The sequence below is a fragment of the Berghia stephanieae genome, chromosome 1 (assembly GCF_034508935.2).
Source record: "Berghia stephanieae isolate SIO BIC M18660-M18661 chromosome 1, UCSD_Bste_1.3, whole genome shotgun sequence".
Lineage (NCBI taxonomy): Eukaryota > Metazoa > Mollusca > Gastropoda > Nudibranchia > Aeolidiidae > Berghia > Berghia stephanieae.
The window spans coordinates 123,276,404-123,303,877 of NC_088360.1; the positions used below are offsets into that span (position 1 = coordinate 123,276,404).

Here is a 27,474-nt window from a genome sequence, read left to right on the forward strand (position 1 = left end):
AGCAACATTTGATGGATCATCACCTTGTCAGCTTTTTGGGCCTTGAGGTCCCTCACTTTATTTCCTTGAGCATTGATCTTGTCATTGAGCTCAGCACCACTTGATGGTGGGGAAGCTGCTGGTGGAGATGAAGGCGATTCTCCTGGTACAGCCATCCCAGGCTTCCAGTCTTTACCAGTTGCCGACTTAAACTCAGCCTTCAAAGCCAGCAATTTTTTCACTTCTTCATCAATTTTTTGCTGCAAGAGAAACATTTATATTGGCTCATTGTTTAAAAATTCAATCAACACGATACGTCCAGTTTTTGTAATAGAGCAAATCAACCAAGCTATTGATCATGATCACTGTGTAAAAAGTTCTCAATAATAAAAAGAAAAGAAAAGAAATGAGAGAGCAAGCATCTTTCAACATGTAAGACTGATGTCTCAGTTTTCTCTTCTTGTCTTCTCTTGTTATAAATTAGGACAAAAGTGGAGTATGTTCAGAGACCGGATGGGTGTCAAATTTTAGTCACAGCTTCATTGGGTAAGGCACTTTAAATGCTCTCTCTCTCTCTCTCCCCCCCCCCCCCCCCCCTCTCTCTCTCCTCCCTCCCTCCCTCCCTCCTCTCTCTCTCTCTCTCTCTCTCTCTCTCTCTCTCTCTCTCTCTCTCTCTCTCTCTCTCTCTCTCTCTCTCTCTCTCTCTCTCTCTATTAATGAAGTCTTATAGAGCGCACATCATCTTCAACCATGAGACTCTTGGCACTTTAGATTGACACAAAATATTTTTTTAAAAATTACATGACATCAACAAAGAAATGTTTTTAATGATTAAAAGCTCAATCTATAGAGTACTTGATTTCCAAGAGAAAAGAGTAAGGATTGGAATCCAAGTAGAGTTAGTTCTTTTTCTGTTAGGAGAGATAATGGGTAGAAGCAACAGTTATGGTGCCTTTCATGCACCAGAAACTGGGATTAAATCTGAATCTATGGGTGCAGTACTGCTCTACCCCTACTCCCCTCCTTTCAAATGTCAAGACTTCCCAATCTTACCTTATCAGCCTTATCTCCTTTCAGTTTCCTGACTGAGTCCCCTGTCGAGAGAATGTTCTGGTTGAGAGCCTGAATATCAACACTCGCGCTTCCAAGAGAAGGTGACTCTTCCACCTGGGGAGATTTCTCAGCAGCTTTGCCTTTATCACTCTGTGCTTTCTGTCAACATAATCATAGTTGAGAGTATTTTCACATGTCACAAACTTAACTCCAGTGACAACTTGGTATACAATTTTATTTACTAAAAATTACAAAATATGGACTTGTTCATTTTGAAAATGTCTCCTTCGAAAACATGAATCTTACGCAAACGTAGGCTGAAAAAATTGATTCTCTGCTTTTTTCAAAGGTTGATTTTTTTGAAACAAATCTTTATACACTCTGAAAATGAGTAATTCCTGCAATTCAATTATAATCACCATTTTTAAAAAATCATTAAATAATAATTTCAAGGTTCTTGGCCTTAAAAAAAGTCCTTTCAGCATTTCATATTATTATGTTGTTGAATTCCACTGCCAATAAATCTAAAATTCTTTGGACCTTAAATAATCTCTTTTTGATGAACAAGTACCAATGACATAATGTCAAAATATTTTAAAATTCATCAATCAGCCAAGTAAAAGGTATGATTAAAAGAAAAAAAAAGACATTGTTTACAAACCTCTTTAGCACTGACATTCTTTGGCTGCTCCTTATGTTTGGAGCCACCTTTTGGCATTTCTTTCTGATGTCCATCTGGAATAAATAACAGGACACATGGACTGTCCAATCCTGTGTGAGGACTGTGGAATTAAAAAAGGAGATAAATAATGCACAACATATATCAAAGTATCTATTACACGCTGGAAACCCGCCAATCCCATCTTGCCTTCAATTTCCCAGTAGACTAACATTTAAAATTAACTCCTTGAAGATACATAATTTCATTCTAGCCATTCCATTGTCTACTTTTTAAGATATTATCACTTTTGTACATTATAAGATATTTTCATTTATTCCGTTGTTGTCGTTTTTTGTTGTCTTAATCTTGCTTTTCTTTCCTTTTTCTTTTTGTTTTTCAGCTTTAAAAAGATTTGTGTTGTACAAGGGCTCTTTCATAATTAACCGAAAAATGCCTGTAAAATCCGCGTTTTTTATGCTATCAACAAAATTCTTGCACGTGTTCATACCTTGACTCGTCCTTCATTTCTCTACGTAACAGCCAAGTCTGTCGACACACTTCTGCCAACGCCGCACCATGGAATAGATACCCTCTCGGAAGAAATTTCCGTCAAGGTTTTGTAGCCATTTCCGCACATGGTCAACAAGCTCTTCATCGACATCAAAGCGCTTTCCTGCCAGCTCACGTTTCAGTGGCCCAAAGAGGTGATAATCAGAGGTGTGAGGTCTGGACTGTGTGGTGGGTGTGGCAAAATCTCCCATCCATATTTCTCTAGCCAACCTTGCGTCACTCGTGCTGTGTGGGGTGTAGCGTTGTCGTGTTGCAAAATGACCCCGTTGGTCAACTGCCCTGGGTGCTTTCTGCGAATGGCCTCCCTAAGCTTGTCAAGAGTTTGGCAGTACCTTGCAGCATTGATTGTTTCTCCAGGTTGTAAGGGTTCGAACAGAATAACACCACGACTGTCCCAGAAAACAGTTCCCATTATTTTCTTTGCTGACCGCATGACTTTGAATTTCTTCGCGACAGGTGAGAATGGATGTTTCCATGTCATCGAATCTTGCTTTGTTTCTGGGGTGCAATGGTGCAACCAAGTCTCATCACCAGTGACTATGCTGTCAAGAAAAGTCACATCGTACCCTAGAAAGTCTCCGCCGGCGTTGGCAGTATGCCCGTGAACCCTGCGTGAGCTCTTGCTTCTTCTCAAAAGTTCCCTGCAGATGTCCAATCTTTGTTCTTTATGATTGTCTGTCAATTGCTTAGGAACCCATCTTGCGCTAACTTTTCTGTAGCCAAGTTCATCAAATACAATTCTATGGGCAGAAGTTTCCGAAATTTCAAGACTGCTTGCGATTTCATGAAGTTTCAACCTCCTGTCTTGACGAATAAGCTCATCAACTCGCTTCACATTGTCTTCTGACGTCGCAGTTATCGAATGCCCTCTCCCTTCCCCGTCTGTCAAGTCGGAATGGCCGGCTTCAAACAAATTACACCAGTGATAGACTTGTGTACGGCTTATAACATGCTCACCATATACACTCTGAAGTTCTTTATGAATTTCGGTAGGATTCAGACTTTTGGCGTTCAAAAAACGTATGACAGTTCTGATTTCCTCCTTTGACCAAGTTTCAAGGTGGGCCGCCATCTTTAAAATCGTCTAGAAATTCATTGTGCAAAATGATGCACTTCATAATTTCTGGGAATATCCGTAAGGAAATAAGGAATATCATGTCGTTTACAGAATTAAAAAATCTCCACTGGTTGCTGAGCAATGGGCATTTTTCGGTTATTTCTGAAAGAGCCCTCGTACCTCTTATAGTCTCTAATTTGTATGTTGTCATTTGTCAAAAAGGGCTATTTATGTGGATTGAATTCTTTTTTTATTATTTGAGTGTAGGACTGCCCTTAATTTCAAATTTAAATCATGAAAAACACTTTTTATTACCCTGATGTCAAAATGTGATAAAGAATACATTATTTACACATTTCATCCTTGGTTTTATCTCATTCATAATGTGGACAGTCATAAATATTCTATGGCCATCTTTCTGAGGAATGGTATTAGAATTCCAGCAGTTAGTCATAAACATCCAGCTATGATCAAAGTAGAGCAACCAAATTAATAAAGGGTTATTCTCTCAATTATTACAACTGGTCTCATATGTCACTACAATGTGGATCACACAAAATTGGAAAAACCTAGAAGACAATAGTGGCCAGCATGTTTCTTTCACGCACTGAGAGGAGTGGAAAATAACGTAAGGATGAGACATACAGCTTGTTAAGCACTTGTACAATCTTTTTGGCACTTTAAGGAATCCATCAACTTTTACATCAAGCACTGATACATGTGGAAGGAGCTGTTATTTTATTATGTTGTTTTGTTTTTTTTCATGCTACTCTATTTTGGAATCACAATATCAAAATTTCCAGAGAAGCCAAACTTAAAGAGAACCAATTTTGTAAGGATTTGACAAAATTGAGACAAAGAGGTAAATATGCAACAAAGTCAAACATAGATTAAACCTTCCTTTCTACCTAACTACTAAACCAAAATAGCAATGCATTTTCCAATATTTGCAGCTTCACAGTAATACTTTTCTGATATAATATAATAATGTCATGATATATATCATGTTTATCACATTCTGGTAAGGTATTCCAAAGGCTAACCTTCATAATTGTAAAGCGCTTTGAGCATGTTTAGTAGATATTGCGCTACATAAAAGCTCAACTTCACCTGGCAGAACTCTAAGAGTAGAGCCTAAAAAACTACATCATTGCAAAATAATTAAACGCACTAAGACTAATTATTGAGGGGAACAAACAATGCCATAGGCCGGGTAAACCACTTACCTAACTGGCTCATAAGGTTGGTCGCATATGAAGTACCCCTTCCTTTGTATCTGAATTATGTCTCCTTTCTTGAGACTGGCCAGGCAGGGATCACCCAACATGGTCTCCTCTCTCTGTTGATAAAGGTAAATTTGTAAATATCTTTATACTCACCAACACTTTGGATAGAAGTAACAAGAAAGAGAGAAAAAAAAAAAGAATAAAAGAAAAAAGAAAAAAAAAGAGAGAGTGAGAGGGGGAGGGGGGGAGAGAAAGAGAGAGAGGGGAGTGAGAGAAAGAGAGAGAGAGAGGGTGGGGGGGGGGGGTGAGAGACAGCGAGAGAGAGAGAGAGAGAGAGAGAGAGAGAGATGAGAATACCTTGGAATCAGGATTCAGGTACTGTTTGAAATCTTCATCTTTGGCCAAGACCCCTTTACTAATGATGTGGTCATAGAAAACACAAACTGTTGGGATGCATGGATTCTGGCTAATGTTAGCTAGCCATGTAATCTTCTGTGTTTTCTTGTAGTCCTTATAGACAGAAAAGCGTAAAAAAATATATAATAATAAATTATACGAACAAGTCAAGACCTAAAGATTGCTATAAAGCTAAACATAGAAAAGCATATGTTTCTTAGCTGAATCTTAAGAACCTTTAGAAAAATTAAAGCATTTATCAAGAGAGTCACACACAAAATAATTGCCAATATCTTTCTGTACCTTAACCAATCTTATAATAAATGAGAAAAGTGTTTGTTTTGTTTTTAAGGGTTTTACTGCACTTTTAACATATTTAGGTCATATCAGCACGAGTAGAAAGGAAGAAAATGGGATAGTGAAAAGTTCTAGAATTACAAAAAAATTTAATGAATACTTTATGTAATATCGAGGCCATCCCCCCCACCTCCTCCTCCCTCGCCTTGATTACTGGATCATTTAGATCTGGTTGAAAAGACTTTTGTGATAGACTGACGTCCTGGTCAAAGAGTGGCGAGAAATGATTATCTACCAGATAAAACTCCTGTTCTATAGGCCTTATTGCTCTCAAGGATAACTATTTGTTATTCATTTTTTTAAAATGTTTTTTTCTCTTCAACTGAAAACTATTTTATTATATTAAGAGAAATCCCTTGAAAATACACACTCTTGAACAGTGAGTCACGAGCAGTTTGTCATTTAAGGATAATTTCAAAAATGAATAAGCATCAAAGATTTACAAATGATCATCCTATGTTGCATGCATAAAGAGTTGGTGAGTCATCCATTCACTTTATTATAACCTAATAGTATTCTTTGTGACTGCATAAGAAGAGTGTGGTTAGCCAACACTTTGTGCATGCAACAAGAGATTCCATAATTACATAACTTTGTACATTATTTTTATATGAGTGTACAACCAAACAAATTTGTTTGATTTATGATTTCCATTCATGTTGATAGAGTTAATTACATTATTAAAAAACAATTGTTTAAGAAGGAAAAGTAAATACTCATTAAAAAAACAACAACAAAAAAATAGATGGAAACATATTCTTACGGTGTTTTGAAGATCAAGCTCAGCAGCCAGTGACTCAACTTTACCATCTTTGCTTCTATGGAGTTAAAAGTAAAGAAGATTTTGTAACAGCCAACTATTTTTTAATTTGAAGTCCTATATTGTGTGGGGGAAATAAATTGGATTTAAAACATAAAATAAATATACAAATGAATCATGGACATCCATTTCTTACAGTGCAAATGAAAGATACAATTTAACATTTTCTTTTATAGCTTAAAGTTGAGAATGACTTCAGATGTGGCATTTCCATTTTTGGGATCTAACACTGACAATGGTCTTCATCAAATTCTGACCATGCAAACATCATTCCCCTATCAACCTGTTGCCTGTGATAGATCTGAAACTACTTCTGATGCTTGTACAGAGATAATTTAATGCAGAGGAAAACAAATATATGTGACTTAAATTTCCAATTTTTAAACTAGAGCATTTATTTAGCGCAATATCCACTAAACATGTGCAAAGTGCTTTACAAGGGGTCCCCAGCCAACAGCAACACAACGTGCAGGATGAGACATGTTAATGGCGAGGTCCCAAGGACACAAATCAGAGTGGGTCTCGAACCCTGGACCTCCCGACTCAGGTGAGAGTCATACCTCAAGACCACATGGCCATAAATTGAGAAGCCAAATTAATGTTTGAAATATACTGAAATAAGACATACTTGATGACTTTTGAGATTTTGAGGTTGCCCCAATTGATGAAGGTGACGGTCTCCCCTTGGTGTATGACTTCTGCATCCGCAGCCTCGACATAAACCTTTGGACCATACCAGATGGTCTTTGTGCCGACTTCTTCATTCTAAATTTTAGAAAAAGTTTGAATGTTTTGTAAAACTGCATAAAATATATAATTTAAAATAAATAAAACCAATGAACGAAAGCATGGATAAACTCTAAAAAAAAATATCTAAACATTTTTTGAGCAGAGATCCTGGTTATAAAGAAATTGGACTATTAACTCATAAGGACAATTCCTGAGTGCACTCTTAGAAAAATATATCAGAAAAAGTTTCTTTTAATTAAGAAGAGAAATTGAAAAAAATAGTTTTTACCTTAGGATGTTTGGCAACTTCTTTTGACTCTGGCTTTGCATCAGATACAGTGAGCTCAACTAGGCCTTCTTTGGATAAGGCAGTGTATCTGGGCACAACAGGATCTATCACCTGTGAATATGTAATGAGTCACACAGTGGATTCAGGATTTTTAATATTTTTATTTTACACTAATAAACTAGTAAAATGATTTTAAATGGATTTATTTTTCCAATTCAGTTAAAGCATATTTTTAGACGTATTCTATCATGAAAAAGGTATTCAAGGCTTACTGTACATTCAGCAGTTACATTATTGGTATAGTAATCGAATTGAGTCAAATCCTCATTGGCATTTTAAATAAAGGCTTTGGATAAGTCAATTTTTTTCCATATAAACAGAAGCCTGGGGGGATTTTTATTATAGGATTGGTTGTTCATTGACCGACACTTTCAAATTGACAAAAGTATAAAATGACAAAGACAAAATAATAACCTTTCAAATTTTTTTTCGGTTTATCACTTCAATTACTATTTTGCAATTTTTTCTTCTTCAGTGCAAGCAAATGAAAGTTAATTATTATTTATTTTTAAATTCTAAAATTGTAAAAGTTCAACAGGACTGAAGGGGTCAGTAGTAGACCACTTGCTTCACAAGAATTTTCTGACCCCCTCTCTACCCAGCAGTGATTGGGTAGCTGTTAGATCTGTTGGAAATTGCAATAGACCAGTGTCCTATCAAAATAGTGAGCAATTGCCACGGTACATTTCACACTTCAGAAACCAAGAAATAAATTCCGCCTCCATGTTCCTTATTACTAGTCTTCTAATCTTACCTTCTTGTTGTAAGCCCAGATTTTGTCCCACTCCATCATGTTCACTGACCTGGATGAACCCTGAAGAAGTGAAAAGAGATCAGAGATACTCCTTTAGGGTTTAATCAAAAATCAAAAACAAAATCAGAGGAAAAACCAAAATAGTTGATTTTATTTTTTTTTAATTGAGCTTTTCTATGGCGTAATATAGGCTAAATGTGCTCAAAGCACTTTCTCATGGATCCAAACCAAAACAACACTGGACAAAAATGCACAGCTCATAAGGACTCAATTTTGTACTATCCAAAACGGGACTCAAACCTTCAAACTACAGGTCACAAGTTGATTTCATACCACTAGATATAGCCTGATTCAAGAAAACAAACATCCCAATGGATTTTTCTTTTGATATTATCGGATAGCTCACTTCATAAAATGGTCACGGCAAACTTTTGTAGAAAGCAGTCATAGTCACCTCCAAATGAACAAAACTCAATGCAAAATTCTTCTTCTTCATATAAATTAGCAATGACTATGAAAATTTTTGTTTTCTATTTTTGTAGGAAATACTACTCTTAAATCAAAGCCCTATCTCCACTGAGTAAAAATCTTTTTGAATTTTGAAAATCCATTAATATATAACAAAGCTATGCAGTTTCGAATGTGCCATCTATTTGGATGACTCACAAAGAGAAAAAAATACGGAAAATATGGGCCGCTTTTTCTGCGTTTTATTCTGGTTTGTGGCTGTATCTCGCTTAATACGTGGAATTAGATATTACAACTTGGCAATTTTATGGCAAAATTATCAGAAAATATGATGAAGACATCAGAAGCGTTCTAACTTGTATAGATTTAGAGCTGTATGGCTAGGGTCAACTATAATTTTGTTTTAAAATATACATAATATTGATCATGTGGAACTTTTCTGAAGTGTAATTTTGTGTCTACAACCCATACAAATGACACGGTAATCATACGAGTTTTGTCGCTTGACACAATCTAAAATGACCTCTTTCCTAACTGTATGCCAACTTTCAGCCATATTCATCGAAAACAGCGTAGATAAACATCGTCATAATTAACTTTTTAAATAGCATGTACAGAACGGCTTCGTCCCATATTTTGTCACAAATTTGGGCACTTCGTGAGCGAAAAAGAGGCCCAAAGATTTGTGCGGGATAGTCATTGCTATATAAATCAGATTCACATTATATGCATGTTGCATAAGTATAATTTACCTGAGTAATAATGAACTGCTTGAGGCCCTCCACTGTCATCCCACGTCGTAAAACACCTCTCACCGTAGGAAACCGTGGGTCATCCCTGCAAGAATGATAAAGATTTGATTATTAAAAACAAAATACATGAATATAATGAAATTGCCTATATTCAGTACATGGAGAAATTTGCTTTTAGAATCTGTATCAAAACTGAATTTAAAAATTCCAATATGACTATAGAAAGCTGGGTGCAAACCTGGGTTCAGCTGATGGTGCAATAGCTTATTCTCTCTGTCATTCTTCCTTATTGTGTTAATTTGAGAGAGGGAATACCCTCTTTCATTTACAGTTTATATTCATAAAATAACAATTTAAAAAATTACATGCACTCTATATATACCCATTTCTATTTAAGCTCATTGTTGGTCACAATTTTAAGGCTAAGACCTATTTTCCTCCCACTGACCTTTTTTAAAATTTAAATTTAATATTGGACAAATATTCAATCCCAAACTGCTTGCATACTCATTTGACATTGTTCGTCTTGTCAAGAAGTGAAAACCAAAAGTGCCAATTTATAATTAATTTTGTGCTTCAGCCCACATTAGAGAATGAGAGATTATGGTAGTATCATTTGGTCGCATCACATCTCCACTTTACAGTTATTCACTCAATGAAAGTCTCGTCAGCCTCGTGGATCATCTCATAACATTGTGTGATAAAGGAGTCCAAGTTTTGCCTTATGTCATTGTAAAAAGGGCATTTTGGTGAAGTTTTGTATCCCCCTCAGGACTATGGTGCAATAGAGTAAAACAATTGACTACAAAAAGATAAGAAATAAACAAACAAAAACAAGCAAACAAACACTAAAAATACAGGAAGTCATTCCAATGCGTCTGTTTTCCATTATCCTGTACTTCATAAGCCTTGGTATCAGGATGCAACAAATCCCTTATCCCATTCATCTCTATACAAATTTGGATTAAGACCCTGGACACTCTTCTGACAGAGCCTTCATCATGAAAAAGACGTCAAATGGCCATAGTTCTAAAGGACCACTCTGTTCATCTTGCAAAGATTAAAAAGCCATATCAAAATCCGATTTTGGGAAAAAATACTGTGGTAGACCAGCATTTTATGTAGAAGATATCAAGCAATTGTCATTTTCCAAATGAGATTTAAAAAATAATTTTTTTTTTGTTTATATTAATATATTAGAAAACTAATAACACACCTAATAAATATGCACAAACTATTCCATCTTACCATCCATCTACATATCCCTCATTTACAATCCATGTCAGTTTCCTCTTGGACATGACAGTGTTCTGAAGGTTGAGACGACTGTATTCGTAAATGTAAGGTTTCCTCAAACCTGCATGAGTGAAGATAAATTTAATTACATAATCATTAAGCTCTTAACTGACATCAAATTAATATTCTCAAAAAAAAAACAACTGCTGATTCTATCGTGATTATTTCATTATCGAAGCACAATACAATGACTTCTTTCCAATTCATTATATATGACATAAACTACATATAATGGCTTACGGTTACAAAATACTAATAGCTAATAGGAAAAGGAACTTTTCAAAAAAAATGTTGATTACTTTAATAATCAAGACTATTCAATATTAAAAGATTGATAATAAGATCTTTTTTTACCAACCTAAGGTATCAATAAACCAGAAATATTGATCATCCCTGTCATGATACTCCGTGGTACGCAAGGCATGAGTGACACCTTCAACGCTGTCAACAATTGGGCAAGCAAAGTCATATGTTGGGTACACTCTGACAAAAGAAAGATGCAATCATGACATAATCTCCAACACTCAAGTCAATTTCATCATCAAAAATATAAGAGAACATAATATCCATGTATAAACTTGTCTATAGAGTCACATCTCATCAATGCAAGAACCTCTGCTCCCAAACAATTGTCAGGATAACAGAATAAGCAACCTAAGTAGTCATTTTGCTAGTGCAATTCGCACAACAGGGTCAACCAGAAACAGCATAGTGAATCCCAATCAGATGATGACAGTTTGTTTAGAGAACAGGAGTTTGAGTTACAGAAGATTAAACTCTACACTTTTTACAAACTTGATCCCAAATTTGGTTGTTTGGATCCAGATTAAAGAATTTTCTACAGTGTAAAGGACAAATTAATAGGAAAGAATCTGCCCCCAACTGGACCTCTCCAGATTACAGACTTAAGATTAGAAAGACATCATTTTATATCATAAATAGAAAATATCTTGTTTGGATACTTCATTCTTTATTCAAACTAGTCAAATACCAGTTGTTAATTTCAATTTGTCATAAATTCAAAAAGAATAAAATGTTCATTATAAACTGCTGAGTCTGCTTTAGCAATGCAGATGATGATAATGATATCAACTCTCATTCAATTTGACTCACTTGTATTTATGTCCTGTCCTGACATGAGGTTCATTTTTACAGCGATACATTGTTGGATCGCGCATGCATCCATTGTCACTTTGCATATTAAGCTTGGCACGAACAGCACACGTTTGACCTTTAGCTGTTCCTTTCTTCATTTCCTCCCACATCTTCATGTTTGTCTTTACATCTTTTGATATGAACACGAAAGGAGTAAAAAACACGTTATTTTATAAAGTCTGGCATACTATTCAGCTCTGTATATTGGAGATCTAATTTTACAAGATAGAAACATCTCTAATTTTGACATACCTTTCACCAGCCATTATCTCCCCATAACGAGAAAAGCTGTTTTGAATTAACCAAGATGTGGCAAAGAATGCAATCTTAGGCTTGAAAACACAAAAAATGTTTGTATGAATAAGAATAACATCATAACACTTCACAACTGAAATGAGTTTAACAGAGCATCATAATTGCACAGGTATTTGTAATGCAAAGTATATTTCTTTTTTTAATTTCATTGTTAAGATATGTAAGAGCTTCTTGCAAAATGTGTTTTGGATATTTATAGTAAGTGAGTGGATTTCTATGAGTGTCTATAAATTGGTTTAGGACCCTATGCCAGATTTCAACTACACATCCATCTTTCCAAACAATCATTTGTCCTAGTCTGAGGCAATGTTTTAGATAAATAAACTGACACATCTTTCCAAAAATGAAAAAAAAAACACAATCACTGTATGTCTAATATTATAAAATATATCCATGTTAATATCTACCCTTCACATTTTAAAATTTTATTCTGATATTCATCAATTGCACAATTATTATCATCAGTATTTAATAACAATATCAACAACAGTGATAATAATAATAATAATAATAATAATAATAATAATAATAATAATAATTAGTAATAACAATAAAAATAATAAGAAGAAGAATAATAGTAACAACAACAATAACAATGGGATCTCTCAAGTCTACAAATGTTCATCGATGCCAAGATCCGCTTTTTAGGCATGTATGCCAATTTAGTAGGAAATTAGTTGGAAATTTTACATCTTGCCTATACATACTAAAGACCTTCTGTTACATTTTGTTTTCTGTTTTACCTGGCATCTTAGTTAACAAATTCTTCAACATCAAGCAACTAATATGATGGGCAGTTTCCCCAAAGATCATCGAATCAAGCCACTTAGCCAATGAAAATGGCAGTGATGATCTAGTGGTCACTAAAGGCACCCAGAGATGTGACAACTGGATGCACTAGTTCAGCATCTCCCCACTTTTTTCCCTTTATAATTTAATTTAATAAATAAATGTTTCTTTTCATAATCTCGTCATTGTCTGACAAAAGCCAAAGCATTGTATATTTTTGTATTGTGTCACAGTATGAGCTACTATTAATACTTTTAAGTTCATTATATTTTGACTGGCTCACTAAGGCATTTTTAGCTTTCAACACCTCAAACAAAATCATGCACCATTGACTGGTTGGGACAAGACATCAACTTCACCATTGCCCCTTGTGAGACCATTGTCACATCTAACAAGGGAAGAGGTGGTGACTTAGGCAAAAACTTGGGCATACCAACATCCCGCCTTCTTTGAATTTAACTGTTTAAGTATGAGATAAGTATCACAGCTCAGACGAAAGGCAATATAGTAAACAATGAAACAGATGGTGACATGATTCACTCAAGCTAAACAAGTGTTGAGTTCATATACTATTTGTTGGTGTAGGGACAACTCCAAAATGGGTAGTTCTGCTTTATTTGCATTGTTCATGTATTTCAACACAGAGATTTTGGGGATAGTTGCAATAAAATCATCAAAATGAATCTCAGGCTTGGATACATTTTACCAATTTGCTGGAGTCTTTGTCCCAAATAAAGAGGTAAATTATATAGTGAAAATTCTGTTCAGTGGGATTTCGACTGATTGAAGAGGTTCCTGATTTCAAGATCCTATTGTATAAATAATAATAATAATAATAATAATAATAATATAATAATAATAATAATAATAATAAATAATAATAATAATAATAATAATAATATAATAATAATAATAATAATAATAATAATAATAATAATAATAATAATAATAATATAATAATAATAATAATAACAATACATATAACAATAATAATAATTATCATTGTTATAATTTAACACAAAAGAATAAATAAATAGAAGAAGAAGAAGAAGAAGAAGAAGAAGAAGAAGAAGAAGAAGAAGAAGAAGAAGAAGAAGAAGAAGAAGAAGAAGAAGAAGAAGAAGAAGAAGAAGAAAAAAGAAGAAGAAGAAGAAGAAGAAGAAGAAGAAGAAGAAGAAGAAGAAGAAGAAGAAGAAGAAGAAGAAGAAGAAGAAGAAGAAGAAGAAGAAGAAGAAGAAGAAGAAAAAAAAGAAGAAGAAGAAGAAGGATTACATGAATCGGTAAAAGCCAGTCGTACCATTCTTTCTATTTTTGGATTCAACCCTTTCCTCTCTCTCCTTCTTCATTATCTCAGGGGCAGTGTCATCAACATAGGCCTTTCCCATCTCAATCATCTTTTCACAGTATTTTAACAAAGACTCGAAATGATCTGAAGTATGGCTGAACACATCATAAGTAACACCAAGCAGTTTGAGATCCTCCAGAATAATCTTGAAAAGTAAAAAAGTGGTAAAGTAAACAAAGCACTAATAATACCTTTTAAAAAACCCATCATTATATTAAATCCAAAAAACAAATACTACATTTGTTGCTGCCTGATGCTTGATTTGAAACAAAAAAAACAAACCAAAAAGTAAACAATGATGAAGTTGAATATAAGTTTTAATTTAATCTTAATCTGAGGACACTTTGTAAACCTCCAATCTTAAATGCGTGAATGAAAAACGACTCCGAATCTGATTAAGAGTGAAAGATGATAGAAACAGTTTTCAGATTTTTCAAATCTATCATCAGATTCCACGCCAAATTCAGCATTAGTTTGTCCACACTATTTAAACATGGATAACCCGAAATGTCCATCATTTGTCTTGTATTCTTTATTTAAAAACTATATCTACCATCTACTAAAAGGCATTTGATAACAATCAGATAATCTGATAATAAATAATAATTTATTGTGCTCTCATCACCCATTATCCAAACTCCTTTAACTTATAAACTACAATTATCATACCCATTTGGTTTTGTGGAAAACCCAACAATTTTATTATAGTATGACAGCATAAATAATACAAGGAATCACTATTATCCTTTGAAAAAAAAAAAGCAGTTCAATATTATATCATTTTCGCAGCATGTATCAAATTCAATAAAAATATATTTTGACACATAATGATATCCTGACCACAATGATAAATCAATAGGTCATTATGTTAAATATGAGAACCAATCGGTGTAAAAAAAAACATTTTGAAAAATATCATGGGTGAGGTCAATGAATGGGTATAGCGAAAGTAATCTTGAAATCCTGCGTGTAAAATTTCAAACTTGATCTTTTTGCGTGCTCCCTAGGTTTTGCAGTGGTTTTAGGAGTCTATTCGAAACTAGTAAAAATCTTATAAGATGAGTATGATGAGATTTGATACAAAAAAGAACACTGCATCCACAAAATAATAATCTATGTAAAATAAAACAGGGTTGCGAATTCAGGAGGCAAAATTGTACTGAACTTTACTCGAACACATCGACTGAACTGAACTTCATTTAAAAAAACTTTTTTTTTTTCCATTCAGAAGGTGATCGGATAATATACTGAGGTGTTTTAACATACTGAATTCCGTAAATATACGGAAAATTGGCAACCTTGATAAAATCTCTGGGGCAAGGTAAAAAAAAAAATACATCCCCAAACTAATCTGGCTTTAAATCATTGAAACTCTAATCGTCAGAAATTTTTCTTAATTTCTTAGAAGGAAAGCATTATTTCAGTTCTTAAATCAAAATTGAAAACCCTAATAATATCTAAGAAGACAAAAGCACCTTCTCAAATTCGGCATCCTCTTTTGCTGGGTTAGTATCATCAAACCTCATAATCAACGTCCCTTTGAAGGTGTTTCGGTAGTGTTGGTTGAGTAATGCTGCTTTGGCATGACCAACGTGTAAGTACCTGCAAAATAAAATTTTATAATGATTCAGAAATATTTAATAAAGCCTTCAGGTTTTAGAAACTACTCGAGGAAATTAGAATCATGCAAGTTACTTCAATATTTATCCTATATTTTCTTAATACTTTTCAAATAATGTGTTCAAATAAGAATGAGTTTTAAAAAATAGGTGTTACAATCATTAATCCATCCAATGCTGAAACATTCAATTTAAGTCTTTGGTTTCGAATACTGATTCAGCATAAAGGTGTGTCCTTGGAAAAGGCTTTTTATTTATATTCTCTCACCACACTCAGATGTAAAATAACAATGCAATACAGGCACCATACCTTATCCTACATGTCAAGTGTTCCCGTTGGTTTGGAACCCCTTGTAAAGCGCTCTGACCACATTTATGTTGAATGTTGCTTTACATAAATACTCAATTTGTTGTTGTTGAAAACTTGAAATTAGTAGACAGATATGATGCAACGATTGAAAAAAATATTTGAATTACCCGCTGGCCTCGGGAGGAAACCGTACAATAACCTTTCCAATTTCGGCTCCTGGCAACTCCACAAATTTTCCCTCATCCTTCTTGATCTAAAAAAAAATATGCACACAACAAATTAAAACATACAGAAAAGGCAGAAAGTATTAAAGAAATGTGTAACATCAAAGCCTCTCTTTTTTTTAACAGGAGAAAAATAAGTAATAGGGCATTAAATCATCATGACAAATTGTACTTCTTCATATCAATTGATCCTTAACTTAAACAGACAAGGTTTAGTTTAATTTAGTTTAATTCAGATCTCACACCACAACTTATCATTTTCATAGAGCTGTAACAGCCATATAAATAAGTAGATTTCTAAGTTCTGGGTCTTTTTAAACAATGCCAATACAATACAAGAACTTAACATTTAAAATTTTGCTGATCATTCTGTTATAATATCTTAATAAAAACAAAAAAGCTGGGCACATTGATAATAGCAGGCATGCCTACCCACAAGTTTTCATATTTCAGAGACATTTAAGGATAAAACTTCAAATTTCAGGAACAATCTGTTGTGCAATAGTAGTATCTTTAAAGACAGTCAAACGTCTGATATCAAGGGTATAATATGGTTACAATGGTGCTAGACGTTATTATAAGTATGTGTAGTTACTAATATGATTGCAATGAAAGGGATATCCTCACCAATTGTTTTAATATGATATTATTTGGACAACTCATAAAGATAACACTGCCACTGGTGAGAATGACGGACCACAAAAAAGGACATTTTTCTCAAACTATTGTGAGAGAGAATAGCTTATCAATTTCCAAATTATATGGTTTGTTGATGGCTGATGATCTGGTGGTGGGGGTGATTGTATTAGTGGTGGTAGGGGTGATGATGCGCCGGTGGTGAAGGTTATGGTAGGGGTGGTAGGAATGATGGTGTGGTCGTAGTTGTAGTAGTGGTGGTAGGGAAGATGATGTGGTGGTAGTTGTTGTAGTAATGGTGGTAGGGAAAATGATGTGGTTGTAGTAGTTGTAGTAGTGGTGGTAGGAATAATGCGGTGGTAGTAGTTGTAGTGGCAGCAGTAGTGATGATGCAGTGGTAGTTGTAGTGGCGGCGGTAGGAATGATGATGTGATAGTAGTTGTAGTAGTGGTGGTAGGGATGATGATGTGGTGGTGTTAGTGGTAGTAGTTGCGGTAGGGATGATGATATGCTGGTAGCTGTTGTAGTAGCAGTAGTGGTAGGGATGATGGTGTGGTGTTAGTTGCTGTTGTAGTGGTGGTGGGAATGTGATATGGTAGCAGTTGCAGTAGTGGCAGTGGGAGGGATGATGATGTGGTGTTAGTTGTAGTAGTGGTGGTAGGAATCTGATGTGGTAGTAGTTGTATTGTGGTGTTAGGGATAAAGATGAGGTGGTGGTTGTAGTAGTGGAAGTAGGGATGATGATATGGTGGTAGTATAACGGTCAATTAATATTTATTATGAAAAGTAAAGTTCCGCATTTCCGGGACAGCCATTCTTTTTTTCAAATTTCCGGGACAAATCCTGAAATTCTAGGACGGTAGGCATGCCTGTAATAGTAATCAGAACTTCAAATAAATATAGAAAAATAAGTCTAATCTTACAGCAGCTTCATTTGTTCTCTTCTTGACCTCTTTGACAGCAGCAGCTTGAAAAGTATCCCTGAGCTCAGCAAAAGGACTTTGTGATGAAAGAAAAGTGTAATAGCGAAGAACGCTGGATGGGGCAGTCTTCCCAGCCACAGCTGTCTGCCATTGGCTGCTGGCTGCAATGACAATCATATTTTAATTACATTTGAAAGATGTTATATCACTAAAAGCCAATGGAAAAAGGGCGAATTAGAATGGTTTTGATCTAATGAAATTGATCATGCAGTCAGTAATTAAAAACAATTACATTATAAATACACTTACAAACAAATCATTTATAGAAGATCCCACTCCATTGGTTGCATTGTTATGAGAGCTTGAGTGAAATTTAATATCACTAATAGCACGGTTTTGTCATACAATACATAATATTAACTATCAATTCATGAGGCAATGTTATCCAACTCAATTGTGTACCAGAATTGTCATAATGGAACTTTTAAAATACAAGCATTTATCTCTCATTTTATAAATTTCCAGTATCCAATCCACTGGGCAATCTAGGATACACTCTTTTGAGAAAATAGCTACTGAATTTATTAACACTTACTGTGCAGAACCTCCCACAAGCCAAAGTCAGCTAAGGTCAATGTAGCTCCAACAATGAATGTTACAGGCTGCAATAGTTGATCCAGACTATTAACAGCATTGTTGTAGTTTGTGGTACATGCTAACTTCCGGTAGGCAAAATTTAACCAGTGGTCAATCTGAGATGATTAAAAAGTAAAGTAAACATTCTGTCTTGTTTCTACCATAGTTGCATCATAAAGGTGTAAGTATGGAACAATCCTTTGTCTTATTACGATATTTTCATAACCATAGCTAGAAAAAAAAATTATTTCCCATTGATCCAAGGTAACTACGAATATATTTTTTAAATTACTGCAATGTTTTGCATACAGTTGCAAGATGGTCTCTTAGGAATTTTTAAAAGCAATACAAATATAAAGTAGGGCTCAAAACCTGGGACCCCACAGGTTATACAGTAATATATTATCCACCTTGTTCAAAAAAATGAAAAAGATTATATCTGTAAGAATTAATGTAGTACTAACTGTAATAAGGCCAATGAACCAGAACTTAACTCAGTTTTTGTCCAATGAACCAGAACTTAACTCAGTTTTTGTAGGATTAAAAAGGCAGTAACTATCACTTGCTATCATTTGGATAAGACGCTACTGTTTTACAAACTACTTTCAACAAAATCTAACAGACCCAACTATCCAATCACTGCTGGGTGGACAGTGGAAACTCTTGCAAAATGCCTATCCCAAAGCATATCATCGAGGTGTCTAATTGACAACTCGAAGCCCCAGACTTAATTAAAGCCATATTGTGAGTTAAAGACTAAAGCCATACAGTGTTAGAAGTAATGAGCTCTTGATCTGAAACTAAATGATAATTTAGCTATTTATATTGACACAAAATTTCTAAATTAGTTTACTCCTTTTATAATCACAGTCTGTCCTGTTAAAATGAAAATCAACACAATAATTTGAGTAGTTTCTATATCCTTGAATCTCACAGACTTGAGTCTATCCATATTTCTGGAGCAATATATTTAATTTCTTTATACTTTCTATCAGATCTAAAATGTAATTTAAAAAAGGTAAGGGAGACATAGCACTACTTGAAGGAAAACTTGGTTCAGATATCTAATTATATCCTCATTGTTGTATACGATCCTCCAGTGTACATACTTGGCAAGAGATAGGATAGTAGTTTTGGAAGACTGCTATTTGTTTATATTCTCAGCTCTGTACTTGCCAACAAAAATAAATAACTCACTGATGATGTCATCAAGCAATGATTTGATAGACCAACCCATTCTCTTTTTAAAAGCAGATTGAGTATGAAGTTGCTTCTTTTATTCTGGACATGGCAGGGGGAGGTCAGGATACTTTATCAAACAAAATGTTACAACAAGCTTGCTGCCTTGTTCAAGTCATTTACTTTCTCATACTTCATATAAGTGATTTAGCATTGTTTGAAGTGCTTGCTTGCCAAAACTATTCATCAATCATGCTTGCAAGGAATAGATTTCAAGCATAGATTGACAATTGCAAAAGAATATCACGACTCTACAGATTATAAAATAGTTTTGCATTAAACTTAGTCTGTTTGTTATAAGTCAGGGTGCTTTTATATCTGGAACACTGTGCTCTCAGTCACTTAATGACCATCAATATGTTTTTACCTCAGTTTTCTGGAGAATGTCCGATCCATACAAATTGTGAGCTGGAAAACTACGAGCAAGAAAACGTCCAAGGGAAGCCGAGCTGGATATTGCATTGCCCCTAACGATGATAATGATAAAAATGATAATAATAAAATAATAATAATAATAATGATAATACTTCCAACACTTCTACCACTAATAATAATAATCTATTTATTAATGGAGCTTTGATCACATGAGCACAAAACGAATACTGCTTAAAGGATATTTCATAGGAAATAGAAAAATTCAATTGTTTTGAAATAGTTTTGAGATATTTTATACGGTATGCGTGGGCATATTTTACACTGTTAAATTGCATTTTAAAATGTATATTTTCATTGACATATACATTTGAAACGTAATACAGAAATGATGAGCTCCTATCTTTGATTGTAAATAGTCTACCGGAATGAACATTTATTCAACAGTGCATAGAGGAGGGAACTCAAGCATTGTGTATTGATCTACTCTCCCGCTGATATTGTAATGGAGAAACCCCCAATGATAATAATAATATAGGGTTGAGATTGCATTAATGCAAAATAAATAATTTTTTTTCTTTCTTTTTGTTTTTCGCTTTGGGTACAAGTTTAATCTAATTTGAGCAAGAAAAATTGATGAGTTGACATTCTCAGCCCTGGTTATATGGCCTTATCCACTGACTTTACAAGGATCAGGTAATGTTTAAGATTAAGATAACAGTAATTGGAAGATACAATTTGAAATAGTTGTTTTCCCTACACAATAAATGTGTGCATAAGAGATGATTATATTATTATTCTTTATATACCTCATTCACTTAGGTACATAATGGTGATTTAAGTTTTCTTTTGGAGTTTTGCACTTGCAATTAAATACATAAGGGGAAAAAGAAAATGTTAAGAGACCTACCCTTCAGCAGCTACCATGTTGACATTGCCAAGTTTCCAGGTTACACATTCTTGTTTGTCAGCCAAGCACTGAGCTACAAGAGCACCAGCTGTAAGGGAATACATATTTCATTTAGGAAACTCATAAGTACATATTTTAATAATATATATACCATTTGTGAATGAATTGAAATTACAAAGTGTGTGGATCTTTTTTCCCCAAATGCATGGTCTAAATCTAAATGAATATTTCCATACATTACAGCATAAAATAATGCAAGTTTTAATAAATCACAGATATTTTATTTCAGGCTCCTTGCAGGAATTCTGTGACTTGAACTTTTCGAAGAGCACTGAGTGGGTGCAGTATGAAGTGGAAATTTGGCTAAAAATAATCTATAAATAATTTGCAGTACTGTTTCAAATATAGTTGGAATTTATCTTCTGTTTGAGCCTGTGATCCTAAGCCAAAAGGCTTTCACTTTCACTCTAATTGAAACAAAAAATTTGAATGTGCATTTTTGAAAGTCGCCTTAAACACAAAGTAAGCGTTTGAAATTTTAAATTCCATATCATCACCACTTTTTTAAAAATTAAAAAGGCTATTTTTTACCATTAAAGTTTATTTTCAAACAGACCCACTCCTTCATCAAAATATTTTCAGCCTCTATTATTTATTAACAACGGACTGCTACAACGTCTGGCCAACACTACAGAGTTTATTAAGTGACAGACCTATATAAGTATAAGTATCTAGAAGTACAAGACAACTCACCTATGGCAGGTTTATCTTTACTGATCTCAATATCAATTTTCTTCATCTTTGTTTTGTATTGGACTCTAAAAAGTAAAAAATAAAAAGGAAAAGATTTTAAACTTATTTCACAAAGATATCAATACTCAAAAAAGTCAGCACAATTTTTTTACATTTTCGTAAACTTATGTGTAACGTGAATAAACTTATCCTAAGAGGTTCTTCACTTGACCCACCCTAAATCTCTGAAAGAAAGGACAGATCAATAACATCTTAAAACTTTACCATTCCTATTTTTACACACAATTTAAATATTGTGTTGCATTTCCTTAACTCAACATCTCAAACTACACAATCACCGATGGATTATAAAAATTAAGTTTGAAAATACACTGGTGATCACCAAAATTAGGTGAAATGGAAATATTTCTCTTTAAAATACAACTCTAAATGCCCACTTTTGAAATGGAATTTATCTAATTGCCCGCTCTAAAAATATGTTTGGAAAAAAAAGGGGAAGAAAAGGGGGAAAAAAAAAAAGAAAAGAATCTCACTGTCCTGTTTTGGTCAAAAGAATTGATTCATCCCCTGTTGGTGAGTCTTATAAGATGACATCTAATAACACTGCCCCCAAATAACTATCAATTAATCCCACATCTGTTCCCCCCCCCCCCCCCCCCCCCCCCCTCACTCTCTCCAGCAGTCTCATCCTTTGACTGTCAAACTGCTTCTCTTCATGTAGCATCCAAACTCTGACCCTTGTGTATAACCTTAGGTAAGGCGCTCAAAACACACTCATCCAAATCACAGGAGATGTGAATGAGTAGATACCCGGCTTTGGATAGTAACAAATATTGTTAAGTACAGCAACAAAAAAAGATGGCTAGCAGACAACTTATATTATTTGAAAGGTTTAACATGGCATCCTGGTAGACCCAAGCACTGTAGAGTTCAATAATCATTGTGAATCAGTTGAAATGTGTGATTTAATGGTCATATATGTATTCATATTGCTCTTGATCAACTTTGTGTGAATGCCCGTTTTTTTTGGTGCTTCCTAACCACCAGCCATTTAGGCAATCATCACTGTATTTCACCATTCAAAATCCTCTCAGTACTATATCTAAGAAATTCTCAAAAAAAATCATAAAAAGTATGGGTGTCAATTGATATCAAGCTGTATCGTGAAAAGGTGCAATATATCATTTTTATTTCAAAATGCTGGAGAGTGCTGATTATCAACAGTGAAAATGTTTGGTACTATCCAATATCACTGAAACAAAAGGTTTTTAATATAAAAAAGCATAAATTCTGAAAGGTAGCAGTTTGCTCTAAGTCTTAGAAGTAAAGACATCCATTAGATAATCTAGAGTTGTTTGTTTAGAAATTCTTGGATATCAAAACATAATGACTTATGATGGATTGGAAACCTCAATCATTCTACCAATGGGCCTAAATGGGTCATACTCAAATAAAGATACTCGACTCCTTACAAAAAGTTGTGCGCAATGGACACCAATTTTCAGATATTTGAAGGATATAAACAAGAAGGCTAAATGACCATCTCCTTGCCAAAGTTTCAAGTTTACTGGAACATTACAAGTAAATCACATTGGGTTCCCTCCTGACATCCGAACCCTAAAATTACAACATACACATTACATGAATTGGTTGTCAGAGAACAAAAACATTCTGTGCACAGCTGAGCAGGTCAAAAAAAAATCCAGAAAACCAGTTATAATTGCATCCATGAAAACTAACACAGTGAACAGGAAACCAAAAAGTCATCGATGACAAAAATATGAATCTGAATGGATGTGATAAGAATGATCAGATCATTCGATATTATAGCATCCACATGCACTGCAGTTTCAAATCTTGGAAAAAGATTTTCCATTGGACAATGGAATTGGTGTGTAAATGCGTGCATTCTCTATTGCAAAACTAGGACAGTTGGAGTAAAATCAATTGGTTTGAAGCTTTTCCTCACTTGTGGAAAAATTTTCATAGCATGCTGCCCACCTTACCCCACCACAGAGACATCTTACACCTTCTGTTAGTTTTACGAGATCTTCTGTGTTCCAAAGGCTTAAGGGTAACCATTATAATTATAATATTGTTATTTGAAAAAACAAATGCTGTAAAGTTTGAAGCACATCATTTTTAAAAACCTGCTAAAATTGTTACTGTGAGTGCTTTACAAAGAAGGCAATCACCAGATTACATTCCAAAGGTATAGAAATAAAAAATGCAGACAAGGTACATGTTGTATATATTGCAATCAGGTTATAACATTCAATACTCCTTGCTTCATAACTTCATAATCATTGTGTTTTTACTGTAATAAAAAGCAGACAACTTGCATTAATATCTTGGTCAAAAGCCTTTTTTGTGTAAAGAAGCGATATGAAAATTCCGCGAAAATTTTTCAATGACTTTATATTCATTTTGACACTCAAATTGAAATGCATCACATCATGTGCCCTCATACCACAAAAGAAATATAATTTCTTTAAAAAAACTTCATAGTTTTTTGTTCATTCTAGTCTTTTCCTTTTTGGCTCTCTCACCAATATATTTTAATATACAAAGCATCGATTAAAAGTCTTTTACTTTTATACTATCTTTAATTTGATATACGGTTTGTCCAATTAATTATTATTATTATTATTATTATTATTATTATTATTATTATTATTATTATTATTATTATCACACATGCCTGCTTTTACCACTCTCAGATAATTATCGAAAACACAAGAAAAATTATTACCACATTCATATATGAGAAAAGTTATTCATTAAGCTTACGACAAGTAAGTCATCCGATACTTTTACAAAGCTCATTTAGTTCACTACATTTTTAGCTGTCTAAGCCCAAGCCAAGTTTAGTTATTCACCTCACCACATAATGTGTCAGTGTTTCAGTTTCATGTTAACGCTCGAAAAATGAACGATTTTTTTTTTTAATGAAAAAAAAAGTGAAAGTAAAGGGGTAAAGTAAATTTGTAAATTTCCACCAGTCCAAGAAACTTTGATTAACTTTGACTTTGCAAAACTTATTTTAATCTTAATGAGGGACAGTTCCTTTGACTTTGACTTTGTCCTTAAAATTAAAATTAAAACTGACCAACTAACTGAGGGACATCTAAAAGAAAAGTAAAGTGGACTACCAGTGTAGCTGTATAGATAGGTAACTTTTAACGTTCTATACTAGATATATTAATAATTAATAAATTATGATCTCCTCCAACTCCATCTCCATCCATCCATGAAAAAAAGGGGAAGAAAAAAATTACCAAAATTGCAATCATAGCTCTACTGATATTACCGATCACTAACCTAGAAAGAAAGTCAAGCCTCAAGCTTCTTCTTTGAACAATTATAATTTCTAAATTAAAAATATTACCGAAAGGTGGTCACACAAGGATGATGAAACCTGGAGAAATGTGTGATTACCTAAATAAGTCGGTGTGAGGGGTGCCGGTGCACAACGTCACAACGGCAGCTGATAACTGATAGGTAATTCTAGTGCGTCCGTCAACTGTCAAGCTTTAGCAGTCGATTGCAAGTTGCAGGATATTACAGTATTACAGTACCTATCTATTACCTCCCCTGGATGGACCATAAATCGTTTTTAAAAGCAGAAGATTTACGCAATGAAGAACTCTATCCACCATCCACAGTACAGTAGTCTCCACGAGACTGCCCGCCGTAGTATTGTACATACTATTACCATTTTCATTATGACTAATACGCACAACTGAACTCTAAGTGTCCGGTCTTTTGAGCTCATTTTCGGCTGTTTGACCCTTTGTTGTTGTTGTTGTTGTTGTTGTTGTTGTTGTTGTTCTTCTTCTTCTTCTTCTTCTTCTTCTTCTTCTTCTTCTTCTTCTTCTTCTTCTTCTTCTTCTTCTTCTTCTTCTTCTTCTCCTCCTCCTCCTCCTCCTCCTCCTCCTCCTCCTCCTCCTCCTCCTCCTCCTCCTCCTCCTTCTTCTTCTTCTTCTTCTTCTTCTTCTTCTTCTTCTTCTTCTTCTTCTTCTTCTTGTATGTTGCCAAAGTTTTATAGTATATTCACCAACTTGTGAAAAAAAATGAATTTGATACATCTCCTCAATCTTGTTTTATTTGGAATAAACCAGATACAAAGAAGAAAAAAAGTGAATTTGAAGATTAACTTTTTTAAAATATGAAATTTGAGGTTTTTAATTTTTGATTAATTTGTTGTTTTTTTTTTGTTTTTTTTTTTTTTTTACATTATATTAATTCTTCTCAATAAAAGCACCAATCCGACGTGTACTAATTTGCAGGCCTGATAACTAGTGCCGCGCTGAAGACCGGTCTGGACCGCGGTCCCACGGTCTTTTAGCTGTGAACCGAAGACCGGTCCCATAGGGGAAGACCGGCGGCGGTCCTCACTTCTTATCACCTTTCAACTAGTGCGGGGCGGTCCTTGCAAGGACCACGGTCCTACGGTCTCGCGCCATAGCCTACTACTTCCCCAGCGATTCGTTGCTTCGGTTGCCTAGCTTCCACCAATCACCACCCATCCCACTTAATTAATCGCACCCACCCCCCTTTGCCATACACTAAACGACACAGACGACCATAAAGGCAGACGACCACCAACCTCCACTCCGCAAACCGCCCTTTCGTGTGTGAGATGGGGGGAATAGGAGGCGCACGCCTTGGACGATTCCATTATACGGGGTAAATTTCAAAATTTACTACACCATAATGATCGCAATGACAATGATCTATGGTGAAGGCATGACCCCTCTTCTCTAATGGGTTATTGTTTGAAATGTATGTGACTACTAAAGATGTGTGTGTTTGTGTGTGTGTGTGTGTGTGTGTGTGTGTGTGTGTGTGTGTGTGTCGAACCTAGCAAGTAGCAAATCCGATTTTTTGTTTTCTTTTGTCCATCTCTTGTCACCACTCCTTTCTATCGCAGTGTTGTCATTTAAAATAATACAATAATATTAAAATTTCGTTTGGTGTTTTTACTAATCAAATAATTTGAGTTTCATTAGTTTCTTCCTTCCAAAAAACCCAGTTATAACGTCTGAATTTTAAAAAAGTCCAATAGAATATTTGGGGACCCCGATAGCTCAGTTGATAGAGCACTCTCTTTATACGCAAAGGGCCAGAGATCGATCCCGGGTGCAGTCGATTTTTTTCTGAATCCCTGTCTACTCAGCAATGAATGGGTAGCTGAGTTTGTTAGATCTGGCGAAAAGTCACCATCGACCCCTCTTATTACCTCATCCACCCCCTCTTATTATAACTTCACGTCTCTCTCTCTTACTCTTCAATGCTCGCTGCCCTCTAATGTGTGTGTGTGTGGGGGGGGGAGGGGGGGGGGGGGGGGGGTAGGAGTTGCGTGTGTGTATCAACGCCACGAACAACTCGATCAACGCCTTGGGCGATGCCATTATCTCCGTTAATGGGGATAAATTTCAAATTTTATTAAATTATCGAAGTAACAATGAAGTACGGTGAGCAAATAAAGAAGGCATCACCCCTCTTCTCTAATTAGGTTACAATTTGAAATGAGTGTGACTACTCCGTGTGTTTTACTCCTGTAGACCACGGTTTTCATCGTGTAGCGGTCTTTAACGGTTCAAGAATGAACGATCCCACGGTCTCAAAGGTCAAACCGGTTCGAATTTCCAACAGTCTCTCAGGAATGTTCAATGTCGAAAAGGACCGGTCCTAGGACCGGTCCTTGCGGTCTTCATTTCTCAAGGACCGTAGGACCGTGGTCCTTAAGCTTGCCAAGGACCGCCCCGCACTACTGAT

General features: G+C 34.8%; 1 protein-coding gene across 16 annotated transcripts in view; it reads right to left on the reverse strand.

The window, feature by feature from the left end:
* The window catches only part of LOC144962970 (bifunctional glutamate/proline--tRNA ligase-like), a 61,740-nt gene that overhangs the window by 25,957 nt on the left and 8,309 nt on the right, over nucleotides 1–27,474 (reverse strand). For 7 of the 16 annotated variants that reach the window (XM_078896465.1, XM_078896464.1, XM_078896458.1 and 4 more), the window contains 21 exons: nucleotides 21,694–21,758; nucleotides 20,941–21,028; nucleotides 20,026–20,125; nucleotides 18,379–18,535; nucleotides 17,784–17,944; nucleotides 16,168–16,253; nucleotides 15,547–15,673; nucleotides 14,024–14,216; nucleotides 11,581–11,752; nucleotides 10,826–10,950; nucleotides 10,420–10,528; nucleotides 9,172–9,256; nucleotides 7,952–8,011; nucleotides 7,138–7,248; nucleotides 6,748–6,884; nucleotides 6,063–6,117; nucleotides 4,904–5,056; nucleotides 4,547–4,659; nucleotides 1,694–1,814; nucleotides 1,033–1,191; nucleotides 24–239 (listed from right to left, as the gene is read on the reverse strand). In XM_078896465.1, coding sequence (XP_078752591.1) covers nucleotides 24–239; nucleotides 1,033–1,191; nucleotides 1,694–1,814; nucleotides 4,547–4,659; nucleotides 4,904–5,056; nucleotides 6,063–6,117; nucleotides 6,748–6,884; nucleotides 7,138–7,248; nucleotides 7,952–8,011; nucleotides 9,172–9,256; nucleotides 10,420–10,528; nucleotides 10,826–10,950; nucleotides 11,581–11,752; nucleotides 14,024–14,216; nucleotides 15,547–15,673; nucleotides 16,168–16,253; nucleotides 17,784–17,944; nucleotides 18,379–18,535; nucleotides 20,026–20,125; nucleotides 20,941–21,028; nucleotides 21,694–21,739 — 2,574 coding nt within the window. In that variant the 5' untranslated portion in view covers nucleotides 21,740–21,758. Of the gene's footprint in view, nucleotides 1–23; nucleotides 240–1,032; nucleotides 1,192–1,693; nucleotides 1,815–4,546; nucleotides 4,660–4,903; nucleotides 5,057–6,062; nucleotides 6,118–6,747; nucleotides 6,885–7,137; nucleotides 7,249–7,951; nucleotides 8,012–9,171; nucleotides 9,257–10,419; nucleotides 10,529–10,825; nucleotides 10,951–11,580; nucleotides 11,753–14,023; nucleotides 14,217–15,546; nucleotides 15,674–16,167; nucleotides 16,254–17,783; nucleotides 17,945–18,378; nucleotides 18,536–20,025; nucleotides 20,126–20,940; nucleotides 21,029–21,693; nucleotides 21,759–25,014; nucleotides 25,306–27,474 lie in introns of those variants that run through there. The other 9 variants (XM_078896466.1, XM_078896460.1, XM_078896453.1 and 6 more) reach the window with 4 other exon arrangements.